This window comes from Cricetulus griseus, chromosome 2 (assembly GCF_003668045.3).
Source record: "Cricetulus griseus strain 17A/GY chromosome 2, alternate assembly CriGri-PICRH-1.0, whole genome shotgun sequence".
In the NCBI taxonomy this organism is placed as follows: domain Eukaryota; kingdom Metazoa; phylum Chordata; class Mammalia; order Rodentia; family Cricetidae; genus Cricetulus; species Cricetulus griseus.
In genome coordinates, this window is record NC_048595.1 from 315,275,220 (window position 1) to 315,288,360 (window position 13,141).

General features: G+C 36.1%; 1 protein-coding gene across 1 annotated transcript in view; it reads left to right on the forward strand.

Annotated features, from left to right (window-relative positions):
• The window catches only part of Cert1 (ceramide transporter 1), a 95,593-nt gene that overhangs the window by 50,885 nt on the left and 31,567 nt on the right, over positions 1 to 13,141 (forward strand). The window contains exons 4-5 of the mRNA NM_001244026.1: positions 7,210 to 7,317; positions 8,398 to 8,536. Of these exons, the coding sequence (NP_001230955.1) occupies positions 7,210 to 7,317; positions 8,398 to 8,536 (247 nt within the window). The remainder of the gene's footprint in view (positions 1 to 7,209; positions 7,318 to 8,397; positions 8,537 to 13,141) is intronic.

Consider the following 13,141-nt stretch of genomic DNA (forward strand, 5'->3'; position numbering starts at 1 on the left):
CCTTAAACTGTATATTTTGTAATTTTTTTGCTCCATTTACTCTTTTTTGTTGTAGATATGCATAAGAGTGGTCACTAATAACCATGTGACATAGTAATTTCTAGATTTGACTTGATATCTCTGTCAATATTAGTCCCAAACTCTTCAATTTAGCCTAGGGCAGATTTTTTTAGACAAGGCAAAAAGCAACCACATTCTTTGGTAAAATATCACAAGAATAGTCTCTACCCTAGCCACTAATATTGTTTCCCTGTGAAACTTTGAGCTGGCCCTCCAAAGTCTGAATTGCTCCCAGCACTACAGTGTTCAACATTGCTACTAGGCCAGCCCATTAAGTTCTGCCTACAGCATTCAGCTGCTTTTCTTATCCAAAGTCCTAAATTCCACATTCCACCAACAAAAAGTATGGTCAGGACTGTCAGTGCAATATGCTGTTTCTGGTACCAACTTCTGTCTTAGTTACTGTTCTGTTGCTGTGATGAGACACCATGACCAAGGCAACTTAGAAAAAGAAGCATTTACTTGGGGGCTTGCTTACAGTTTCAGAGGGTTAGCCCATGACCATCATGGTAGAAGCTTTGCATTACGCAAGCAAGCATGGGCACTGGAGGAAACTGAGAACACTTACATACTGATCTACAGTCAGGAGTAAGAGATCTCAAGACTCAGCTTGGCACACCTCCTCCAAAAAGCCTGCATCCTCATCCTCCTTAAAACAGTTCCACCAATTAGGGACCAGGAATTTAAGTATATGAGCCTATAGTAGCCATTCTCATTCACTGTTCCCAAGTTAATAAAGAAATTTAAATTTTTGGAAGAAAGGGAAGGAAGGGAGTGGGACTGGAGAGATGGCTCAGAAGTACTTGCTCCTCTTTTAGAGCATTTAAGTTTGGTTCCCAGCACCTATGTCTGACAGCTCACAACTGCCTATAGCTCCAGCTTCTGAGGATCCAATACCTCTGGCCTCCACATTTGCCTGCACACATACACATGAATAAAAATATTTCAAAAGGTGAAAGAAGATGCTAAAGGCAACATGTGGCCTATGTTTGTGTAATTTAATACTGTTACTATTTCAAGTCTATCTGAAATGGCTGTGTGTCTAATGCAGTGCTTTCAAATTCCTAATGACATTTCTGTGCAGAAATGGAAAATCTGTCCAATGTTTATTTGGAGACTGGCAAGATTCCAAATAACTAAAACAATCTTTAAAATGAAGCAAGAGAGACAATGCCTCTTGGTTATCAAAACTTACTACAAAGCTATTGCAATCAAAATATTTGGTCCCTTGCCTCATACAATATTGAAAACAATGATCTCAACATGGATTAGAGATCTAGCTGATATAGGCTATGGGCTGCATAAACTTGAAGATAGCTATAAATGTGGCCCAATACCAAATCATAAACTTACTTCAAACACAATATGAGATCTATTTTGTGACTTTGTTTTAAACTCATGTGTGGGATCTTTGTAGATGACTAACAGCATCATCTTGCAATGCCAAAAGGTTGGGCATCCGTACCTAAAATCATCATGAAAACTTGGCAAAATGTTCACAACATTGGGTCTGGTAGTCACTTATTAGGTGTGACTCCAGGCAGCAAAAGAAAGCATTGACAAGTTCAATATCATGAAAGTTGACACATTTGCTGCATTAAAACACTTCATATACATTGTGACTTTGGAAAAATATTTTCATTTTTTTTCCTGATAATATCCAGATTATACAGAGAAATTCTAAAACCTAACCACAGCATCAAAAACAGTTCAGGAATGGACAGAGGACTTGATTGGTTGTTTTAAAGAATTATCTTGAAGGCCATTCTGTATGTAGACAAACTGAGGGATGGAATAGTGACTGCCACAATTGTAAGGAGGGATAAATGTTAAGTTGCTGTTTAACAGATACAGAATTTCAGCTTCACAAGGTAAAGTGTCTAGAGATTGATTGTGCCGAAATATGGATATACTTGGTAATACTGAATGGCATACTTACAAATGTTCACCTTGATTTATATTTCAAAATAGGAAATAAGCCTACAAATAAATGCTTAGAACAAATAACTTCTTTATTGCATTACTGATGTCCAGTATTTAAAAGAATGGATAGTAAATGAAAAGAAGTTAAAAGTTACATGTAATTGTGTCTGCTGTTAACAAGACCCTATCTGCTGGGCTAAAAATCCTACAGGAAATAGTACAATCAACTATATTTAAAACAAGAAGTTAAAGAAATGGATTGCTGTTCTTTAACCTGACTGCATAGGGGAGAAATTCTAGAAGGACAAAAATAAAAGCAGTTAGAAAGCTGTGTCATCTGTCTAAATTGTACCTAGTCCACCAGCCTGGGGTTCTTTTTCTCTACCTGTGTAGAAATTGTAGGTAGACAAGAAATACTTCAAACATGGTCTCTATCAGCTTTCATTTCCCTTGTTGTCTGACAGTAGCAGGTTTTGACAGTAAGTAGAAAGAAGCATCAGCAAGCGACACCGTCTTAATTAGTTAGCCCTTACAGGCCATTCATATTGGGACTCTAAACCTGTAAGTGTTACAGTTCCCATGCTGGCCTTGGGTATCAGGATCCAGGGTGCTTGCAGCAGTCTTAGCCTGAGATCTAAGGCTCAGGCCTCTCGGTTCTCTTCTCACACTCATTATAATCTTTTATCAGCTCCTGTCTTTCCCCTGTCCTTTTCCTGTTTGTCTTCCCCTCTCTGCCCTCTCATCCTTTCATTTCTTGCCTGTCCCCTACAACTGCTCAGCTGATCCTTTGTCAGTGGCTACTGCCAGAGCTTCCAACACCTGCCTTTTTCTGAGAGTCTGGAGTACAGTACCTTCTGTGAGCCAGGGTACCTTTTCTTACTAGTAGTGTGACTTTGAACATAGTACATAAAATCATCTATAAAATGAGTATCACAATTATTGCTATCACATATAAAAGAGTTAAATAAGATGGGAATACAACACTCATCATGCTAGTATAATAAAACCCTAACTCATTAGTGTTGCTTTTAGTATAATTTTTCAGTAAAACTTTCTGGAATAAATATATTAAAACATACTTTTAAAAAATTTAAATGTTTTAATTATGTGAGGGTGGGGTATGTCATGTTAGTATGGGTGCCAGTGGACTCCAGAATAGGGCATGTGATCCCTGGAGCTGGAGTTACAGGTGATTGTTGACTGCTGAAATATCTGTCTAGCCGTCAGATTTCCATTCATCTTTTAAGATACAGCATCTTGCTTCTCATAGGGTTTGCTTTCTTATAATTTGGATGGTAGACTGATTGATGTTCATAAGTTTGTAATTCAGTTGATTAGGCTTTAGAATTTCAATTTCAGAAAAACTTCCATATTTTGATGTTAATATTCTTGTATTTTCTTCCTTCCCATAATTAAAATAACAACTAGGTAATTTTTGATACCATGTGAAAATTAATTTTTGCCTCAGTTTCTTTGCTGTGTTGCTTGCCAGAGATCATTAGAAAAAAAATAGTTTTTAAAAGCAGATGCTTTAAATTTTTAAATCCAATATTTAATGTATTTATATGTCACTTCTTTTAGGGTTTAGATGGGTTAATGATGCAAAATGATAATATTTAAATTAATCTCCCATACAATTAAACAATCAAATTTACCTAATAACTTAAGGTAGTTGTTAAGTTTTAGGCATTTCTACTATCTTATTAAATTCATAGCTTTGAACTATATGATTTAAGTTATAATATTCTGAAGTATAAAAATCCCAAGCACATACGATAAAGGAATTAGTCTAAAGGTTACTATTGTGCTTTGACCAATAGTAACCTTTGTCAGCTTTCCAAGCAAGGCACTTGAAAAGTGCCAGTGACTCCCTCTAGTGGACATAGAGCCTGCTTATTTTCTTTGATTTGTTTGTGTGGTGTATGTGTATGTTATAGTGGTTTTTCTGTTTGCATCTTATAATGTTCTAATAAAGGTATGGTCTCATTACTGTGATATTTAGAGGTAAACTTTGTTTTATATATATGATATTTCTTATATGTGTCCTTACCCAAATGACATTTTACATCTATGTAAAGCATGTTCAGGAATACTCCTTATAAACTCTGGCAAACTTGAGAAAGAAGAGAGTTTTTTGTGGGGGTTGATTTTTTGCAGAACAGTGAAAGGGGGGAATATTAAAGCAAAAGCAAGTATTTTGAAAAGGAAAGGCATTCCTATGATAACTTTGAATTCCAGGTTGGCAGTCTTAGGTAGAATTTGGTGTTTTTAAATATTCATGGGTAGGTGGCTAAAGGTTGTGAGTTCAGCTTCTTTCATGTGGGAGAGTGAGTAAGATTAAGAAAAAAGAACAGCATTCTTTCAAGGATTAGCCCTAAAACTGTACTAATAAACATAACACTATTGTGATTATAATTTCCCCATTTCTATCTACCTGTACTATACTCTGCCCTCAAACAACAGATATTTTAAATTAAAACTAATATTGTTGCTTTGTCATATTCAAAATAATTACTGTTCATTTAGAATTATTACTGGTTTCTCTGACAAAGTTTTTCTTTTCATATTAACATCTTTGATGATAGATTTGACTTGAAAGAAACACATCACTAATTGAGCACTATGTATGTGTATTAAAGTGGCAGTCTAGCTATTCTTTTAGTGTGTGACTGTTTTTGATACTCTGCAGCTCTCCTTCTTTTGTTAAAACTATTGCAGTTACAAATCTACAACAATGAATCTTTGATGTTTACATTGAGTAGCAATGAAATTGGAATTTGTTTACTGAATTTTCTTTTTTCTTGGACTGATTTCCATAATTTATTATGGTTTATTTAATGGAAACTATGAGAGTTAAAACAGATACTCTTCTCATAGTGAGCATCCATTTATTATCCATGGCTTAACAAATATTGTGTCAGTATTGTAATGGGGTCTGTTTTATGATGTCTTTGTAATAAAATGATGTTGCCTGTTTAAGACACTGGCACTTGGAGAAAGAGAAACTGTAAAAGCTGTAGTGTAAGAAACAGTAAAGCATTTCTTGTTTTGATGTATTACAAGGCCTTTGAAAGCATCACTAACATCACTTACACTGTGCCAGACTTCTCCTTGTGAGCAAGTAAATGAGAAGGGCAGATGCACTTACATTTCAAGGCCAAGTTGTTGAATTTTTAAATGAAAATGTCTACAATCTGTTTTAAATATCTTTAAATTGGACTGTAAATTGTAGATGACTGTATTGTATTCCTGCTTTGAAATAAATCTCACATCGGTATCTGAGATACTTAATTTCTGAAAGTCCATTTCTGAAAGTCCTTACATTTTTTGGGGGGCTGTTACAGAGAAATTTTTCCTATTTCTAACTGCAGTTACCAAACCCAAACTATTTTTGTTGTTGTTGCTGTTTTTGTTTTAGGTTTTCAATTAATTTCCATTGGTCAATATGACTTTTTGTTTGTTTTTGTTTTTTTCTATTTTTTATTTAAATTAGAAACAAGCTTGTTTTACATGTCAATCCCAGTTCCCTCTCCCTCCCCTCATCCCCTGCCCCCCACTAACCCCCCCATCCCATCCCTTTTCTGCTCCCCAGGGAGGATGAGGCCTTCCATGGGGGAATCTTCAAAGGCTGTCATATCCTTTGGAGCAGGGCCTAGGCCAACCCCCTTGTGTCTAGGCTGAAGGAGTATCCCTCTATGTGGAATGGGCTCCCAAAGTCCATTTGTATGCTAGGGATAAGTACCGATCTACTACCAGAGGCCCCATAAATTGCCGAGGCCTCCTCACTGACCCACGTTCAGGGGGTCTGGATCAATCCTATGCTAGTTTCCCAGCTATCAGTCTGGAGTCCATGAGCTCCCCTTGTTCAGATCAGCTGTTTCTGTGGCCAAACCCAAACTATTAAAATGTAGAAATAATAAGCATACATGTTAAAATTCCTGTAAAAAGAGAAGAAAGAAGTCAAACCACTTTATATGAAAATGCCTCCAGAGCACCTTTGCTGGAGGACTTCCAGTGTACCTCAGTACAGGGTAAGAAGTCTTACTCTGTGAACTGTGATTGCTGGAATTACAGATCCCTTTGGTGTGACTCTGTGATACTGAAAACTGCTTAAACTTAACTTAAACTGCTTGAGAGTACATTTATATTCTCAAATTATACTTAATTTACTCTTAACTTGCATTTTGACAAATAGACCCCCCCCAAAATTTTCTTCTACCTTTTTGTAGTCATTACTTACATTGTACTTTTATATACCTCTCATCATAGTTTTGCTGTGTGCGTTCATGTGTTTCTGTGTGTGTTGTTGTTTTATGAAATACATATAAGATGCTGTCTCAATGGAAAGGAAGCAAAAAGGAAGATAGAGGAGATAGGGAAGGAAAGTATAGGAAAAGAAATTTAGTGACTGCAGTTAAAATGATACATAATATAGCTGTTGTTCCTTTGCTTTCAGTACTTACGTCTAAGTATTAATGTTTGAAAAGTCTATATGATATTCTTCCATTCAAACAAAGTACAACTATTAAATATAAATACTTGCCTAAAACCATAAGAGGTACAATGTGATGTTCCAGCAAATGATATGATACAGATGCCTGGATTTTTCAACACATGCATTTGATTTATTGTAATTTATTTTATTAGTAGATCTATTCATTCTGTTTGATTAGGTATGAGTGGTTTGTCTGCATATAAGTATGTGCACCAAATACGTGCCTGTAGCCCATGGAGATCAGAAGAAAGTATTTGATTGCCTAAGACTGAAGTTACAGAGGGTTGTAAGCCTCCAGGTGGGTGCTGAGAATCAACCTGGGTCTTCTGCAAAAGCAACAAGTGCTCTTAACTACTATGCCAACTCTCCAGACTTGATTCACTGTAATTGGATCCAAAACCTTTAGTTTCAGGAACTTGGAAAATTTTCAAATAGCTGACTTCCTCATTGAAATCCTTCCCCAGTTTGTGCTGACCATTATTCTCTTTCCTTATGAATTTGACCATCAGATCCTGTTATTAAATAACTTGTTAGCCTGCTAGTGTACCATATAACATTCTAAATTAAAATATCAACAGAGAATTGAAAGGTATTGTTTGCATCAGTGGATTGGCTATTTCTTATGTAAATCCAAATTGGTAATTACTATTATAATAACCTTACTGATTTTTGCATCCTCTTAAATATTTCTATTTATTTTTTTTTCATGTAGACTTTACTTTCTCTTTTAGACTGAATCAGGATATGGATCTGAGTCCAGCTTACGTAGACATGGCTCAATGGTGTCACTGGTGTCTGGAGCAAGTGGGTACTCTGCTACATCCACATCTTCATTCAAGGTTTGTGATTATGGTGCTGTAAGGTGATGTCATGTGAGTCTAGTATTGGATATTATGGGCACAACTTAGGTTAGTGTGTGTGTGTGTGTGTGTGTGTGTGTGTGTGTGTGTGTGTGTGTGTGTGTAGCAATGGGCATATGGAACTCAGAGGACAATTAGTAGGATTGGTTCTGTACTTTCACCACGTGGGTCCCAGTAGTTAAACTCCTGTTGTCAGGCTTGGCAGTAGGTGCCTTTATCCTCTGAGTCATCTGACCAACCCTTGATAAGTTTTTAAAAGAACTTTTCCACAATGTAATTGACTTGAAGTTGTTATAAAATAAATTTGTAAGGGATTAAATCATGGTACATACAAAATATAAAATGAACACATGTGAGATTTTATTATCTTCATTCATTAATGAGGTAAGGTACAATTTTATAGATTGGTTCAAAGGAGGATCTGTAAAATATTAAAATGATTTACTGATGTAAAACTGACCAGCATCTGTAGATTAATAGTCAATGCCTTGAGGAATGTAGTTCAATGATAGAGCACTTGGCTAGCATGCAAAATTCCTGGGGTTAATCACCAGCAATGCAAAAATAATCAGTGTTTCTACACAAGTTCCTTTGTGTCTCTTGAGAAAAAAAAATCACATCACACTATTTGATTTTCTATTAAAAGACTTGTAAAATAAATCATGTGCAATGAAAAGGAAAAACTTGTGCAGTCTGATACCATCTTCCCCTCAGGGTTCCTTTGACAACACTCATTAATACTACTAAACTACATCCAGTAATAATGCATTTGCCCATTTCAAAGTCTGTGTCTCTTCACAGTGGTTGATAGGGAAATGTAATGTGAGCAGATTATCAAGCAGTATTGCTTTCCTATTTTCTATGGGTCTTCCAGTGTCAGGTCACTAGTTAAACCCTCTTCAAGCCTGTTCTTAGGAATATTACTTTGCAATTCATAGCTCTAATTATCCCATTCCCTCAATGTTAGGATGCCAACCTAAAAGATGACTAAATATCATAGGGCCAACAGTCCAGGTTTGCTTTACTTGACTCACACACCCTCTCCTTTGTGTTTTGCAGAAAGGACACAGTTTACGTGAGAAATTGGCTGAAATGGAAACTTTTAGAGACATCTTATGTAGACAAGTTGACACTCTCCAAAAGTACTTTGATGTCTGTGCTGATGCTGTCTCCAAGGATGAACTTCAAAGGGATAAAGGTTTATTAAACTATTACCACTATTTTTACTTAGAGAATGAATGAATTTAAAGCCTCTAGATTTTTTTACTTACTTTTTATTGGATTTATTGGAATATTATTATTATAAGTTTTTTGAAGACAGGATTTCTTTGTGTAGCCTTGGCTATCCTAGAACTAACTCTGTAGACCATGCTGACCTTGAACTCATAGAGATCCTCCTGCCCCTGCCTCCCAAATGCTGGAATTAAAGGCTTGTGTGCCACCACCCAGTTTATTTAGCTTTTAATTTGGGGCTTAAAGTTTTTTCCCCTTTGTTAGTGCTGAAGGTATTGTTGATGTTAACATGTGTTCAGTTGTTCTCTTAATTTGCTCTGAAGGTGAGCATGACCTCACCAGCAATATTAGCACCTAGCACTGAGTTCACCCCTTGTAGAAGTGCATTGCTGGTCATGGCTGAATTTCTTGGCCTTATGAAATATGTTAGACCTAAATTCTTCTTTGTCTTCTTTGGTTTTTGTTTGTTTGTTTGTTTCCTTTAGCTATCTTTTGTACTAAAATTTTTTACAATTTTTTTCCTTTGTTTATGTTTTAGCTGTAACTCTGTTACTTTGATGGCTACTTCAGGGATTATGGTTTGCATATGTAACCTACCACAAGTCTGCCTTCAGAGTACAATAGTACTTTGTGTATAATAGCCAAAGCTTCTGGTGGTGTGTTTCCATTTTACCCTACTACTGAGGCAAGACTTTTCTGAGTTTTCTAGTCAGCCCCCTATAAACTATGAGGCTTTCCATTCTGCACTATGAGAACAATTTCCTTATTTTCCTACATTAAGGTGTGGTTTTCCCCTGCTTCAAGTAGTTTCCTCATTTGCAGGTACTCTCCTCACTCTGCTGAGTACTCAAAAGAAACACCTGCTGATTTCTGGCGGTGTCTCTGTGCAGTCCTCTCCTTGTTTTTCATCCTGTCTTGTCTTTGTTGTGCTGTCTCTGTTGTCTTAACTGCATCTCATCTCAGCAGTCTACTAGGTTTCCTGTCTTGAATGCACAGGTAGCTGGAGCAATCATGGAGCTTATAGCATTTGTTTCCAACCCTCCTGTATCATCCCTTATTGTTACCTAACACAAGTGTCCATTATCTTATAAATTCTGCCCAGGTTTGGGGATTTATGGTAAAGAATAAATTCAGGCCCTGTTACTCATCTTAACCAGAAGCAGAAATCTTACTCATTAGCTACAGTTCCAGCCCATCTTTATATTTTAAATAGCTCAGCTAGGGACCTGTCCCAAAAGATACTATAGAGAGTGACTGAAGAAAATATGGCATTGACCTCTGACCTCCTCAAACACACAGGCTCAGTAGCAGAGTACTTGCCTAGTATGGATGAGACCATAGGTTCATTACCTATGAAAAAAATGGGGTTGGTTGAAAATAGTAATAACTTCAAAGCTATTTAATTTAGTCAAAATTAAATACTTCTAGAAGAATATGACTTTCTGTTCCTGGGCAAGATGAATAATGGGGACTAAACTTATTCTCTACCATAAATTTTCAAAAGTGGGCAAAATCTGAGAGACAGTAGACACTGTTTGAGTTAATAGTAGAACACACAAACATAGGTGCATGCACATAGAATGTATTACAGACTCTGAAAAGTTCTTTCAAGTACTTAAAAGATCTTATTCAGGAGACAAGAGGTCACTGTTAGCAAGAGCAACTTTTGTTTTCATTATATAAATGAGCTTAAAAAACAAAAAGTTGAAAATCCTTACTTGGTGCTGGTAAGCGATTGGGTGGAGAACTTAAGAAACATTGGAATTTCATCTAAAATCAGTTTCCCATCAGTAATTTGAAAAATTACTGTTTAAGCAAGAATATACATTGAGATTAATCTTTTAAAAAAGAATTACTTGCCGATGATTGTAATGTTAGTTAGAACATATGGTAAAAGACTGAAAGTGGAAGAAACTCTGACAAATCATTCTAGTAATCTGAGAGTCAGTGAATGAGCCTCTGGATCAAGTGTGAAGAATAGAGAGAAACTCATTGCAAGGGAATGTCCTCATGATTATTTCTTATATTTTATCATATTTACCATGAAGTTTTTAGGTATTTGATATTAATTATGTTACAATTTTATAATAGACATATATACACACTTTATATATATATAATATATATATATATACACACACACACACTTTATATATGCCATGTATATGTAAGTGGTAACTATTCCAAAAGTTATCAAAGTTAAAAGTACCTAAGATTGAGTGGCTTAAGTTTTATTTTCTCACATTTGTGGAAGCAAAGTGTTGGCAGTGTTGACTACTCCCATGAGTTAAAATCCCATTCTAGGACTGTTGCTGGCACATAAGTACTGTCTTCTTGCTATCTCATCATCTCTGCACATGTGTATTTCCAGAGAGCCTCTTATGATGACACCAGTAGGTTAGGCTCACACTGATGACCTCATATTTATGTAATTGCCCCAGTCACATTGTGAAGTACTGGCAACAGACTTCAACAAATGACAGTAGTTGGAGAGAAATATTTAATTCACTGGTATCTTAGAAATATTTGGGTACTGAAAGAGTTGCTCAATGATTATTTGAATCATATAGGCGATCTTAAGAAAAAAATAGTTTATCATACTGTCACGAACCCAGTATATCAGAAACAAATGGACACATTCTGTCTTCCCATGATGTCATCATTTAAATTCAGAAGCCACATTACTTCTAATTCATCTGATTTCATTGACAGCTGCCTCTCACCACTCTAGAGGTAGTGGGACCTGGGTGAATGGAACCAATAAATTAGAGAGACTAAAGTCTCATGAAGTAGCCAACTTATTCAGAGCATCAGACTATTTGTATTCTGAAAGTTAAGAGGTCACCTGAGAGGTGTTATCATGAGTTCCATCTGTAAACGGTCACAAGAACAAGCCATACACATGGCAAAATACATGTTTTTCTGTTGAGTTATACAAAGGACAGTTTAAACATTTAATTGTAAAATAACAACAACAAGCAATAATGAGTAGTCTAAAGTAAACTCACTCTTATCCACTACATGTGGGAGGGGCACAAAAACACATACCAAGAACAGTTCTGTGTTTTGAAGAAACTGAGGTCACATGACTTTTGTCTTATTTTCTTGCAGTTTTCTCACAAGCACTCAGAATTCTCCAGGACTCCATTCATGGACTATGCTCCAACATAAGCCATTTGTGATTACAAGCTTTATTCCAGTCTCAACTGCTAATATTTTCTCAGACCACAGACCAACATATATATCTTCATGTGTGTATGTGTATATATTTATGTATTTAGGTTATAGAATAACTGCAGAAAGCATAGAATGCCTCTGAATTCAAAGGTGCCTTTCTAAAGGTAAAGGCAGAAACCTGTAATAGACGCAAAGAAAGTCACTGTAAGTAGTTAGATAAGATATTAAGGGACCCAGTTGGAGAACTACTGAAAGCCCTCAAAGCTGAGCTGTTGGGCTGAGCTGTAGAGTTGAAATATTTGTATAGCTGTAGGACTGAGTTAAAGGGCCAGTTCCAGGTAGTTCAGATTGGACAAAGGCAAAGAGTGTGAGTAGGCCGAAGGAGGAACCGTGCTGAACAGACTTGGGAACTCTCTCCCTGTTGGTCCTTTAACCCATGCATCAGGTGGTCAGATAACTGTTCAGCTGGCTCATCATTATCATCACCATAGTAGCAGCTGTCTTTTTTACGGAGTCCAGATGAAGCTGTTGCCCCTTTAATTGGTCTAGTGTGTTTGATAAGTTCATGGGTCTGGTTTTCTGTGTACCATCTGATTCCAGGCTACTTTTGATATGTGTGTAGGTAGTACCTTTTTACTTGTAAGTGTAAAGTTTTAGCCATCTGTTTCTCATTGTTGTATGGTACAGATGGTGATATCTACGTACATAGTTGAGATGCAGGTTCATCTGCAGTTACACTCAAAATGGAGCATTATATTCTTTGTTTCTCAGATAAGTCTGGATAGTTTTGTTTTGTTTTGTTTTTAATAAAAGTAGAGGGTAGGCCTTCGGAAGGTCATAAGGAAAGGCCACAAAAAGGAAAACATAGAGGCCATTTGAATTTTCCCAGAAAAACCATCCTTCAAATCATGAGACTAGATAACGTCTAGAACAAATGTAACAAAGTATCTGTTGTTGTAGGAATTGCTAGGTAAGAGAGTAACTAATTAACTGTTAATTTAATTTTCCATTGATAAGATTTTTTTAAGTGTAGGGAGATGTGAAAAGAGCGTGCCAAATGAAGTAAAGATCTTAAAACAAAAGGTACTTGAAGGTCATCATTGTAACATTTGCCAGAGAACTTGAATAGACGCATTGTGACTTCACTGACTAGCACAAATGAATATTCTCTGAGAACAAAGACACAAGGTAAATTAATGTAAAGAAATAGTACCAGTTTTCATTTATTTGGTAACATATATACTTGTGTAAAGCCAATGTAAAACCTAAAACAGAATTTTTTTCATATTAATACCTTCTATGAAGAGCAGTATTGCAACAGTGTACCATATTAATGGATTTCTTAGAATTTACCATATAAATTATCAATGAGCAGGTAAAGATTAATAGAATC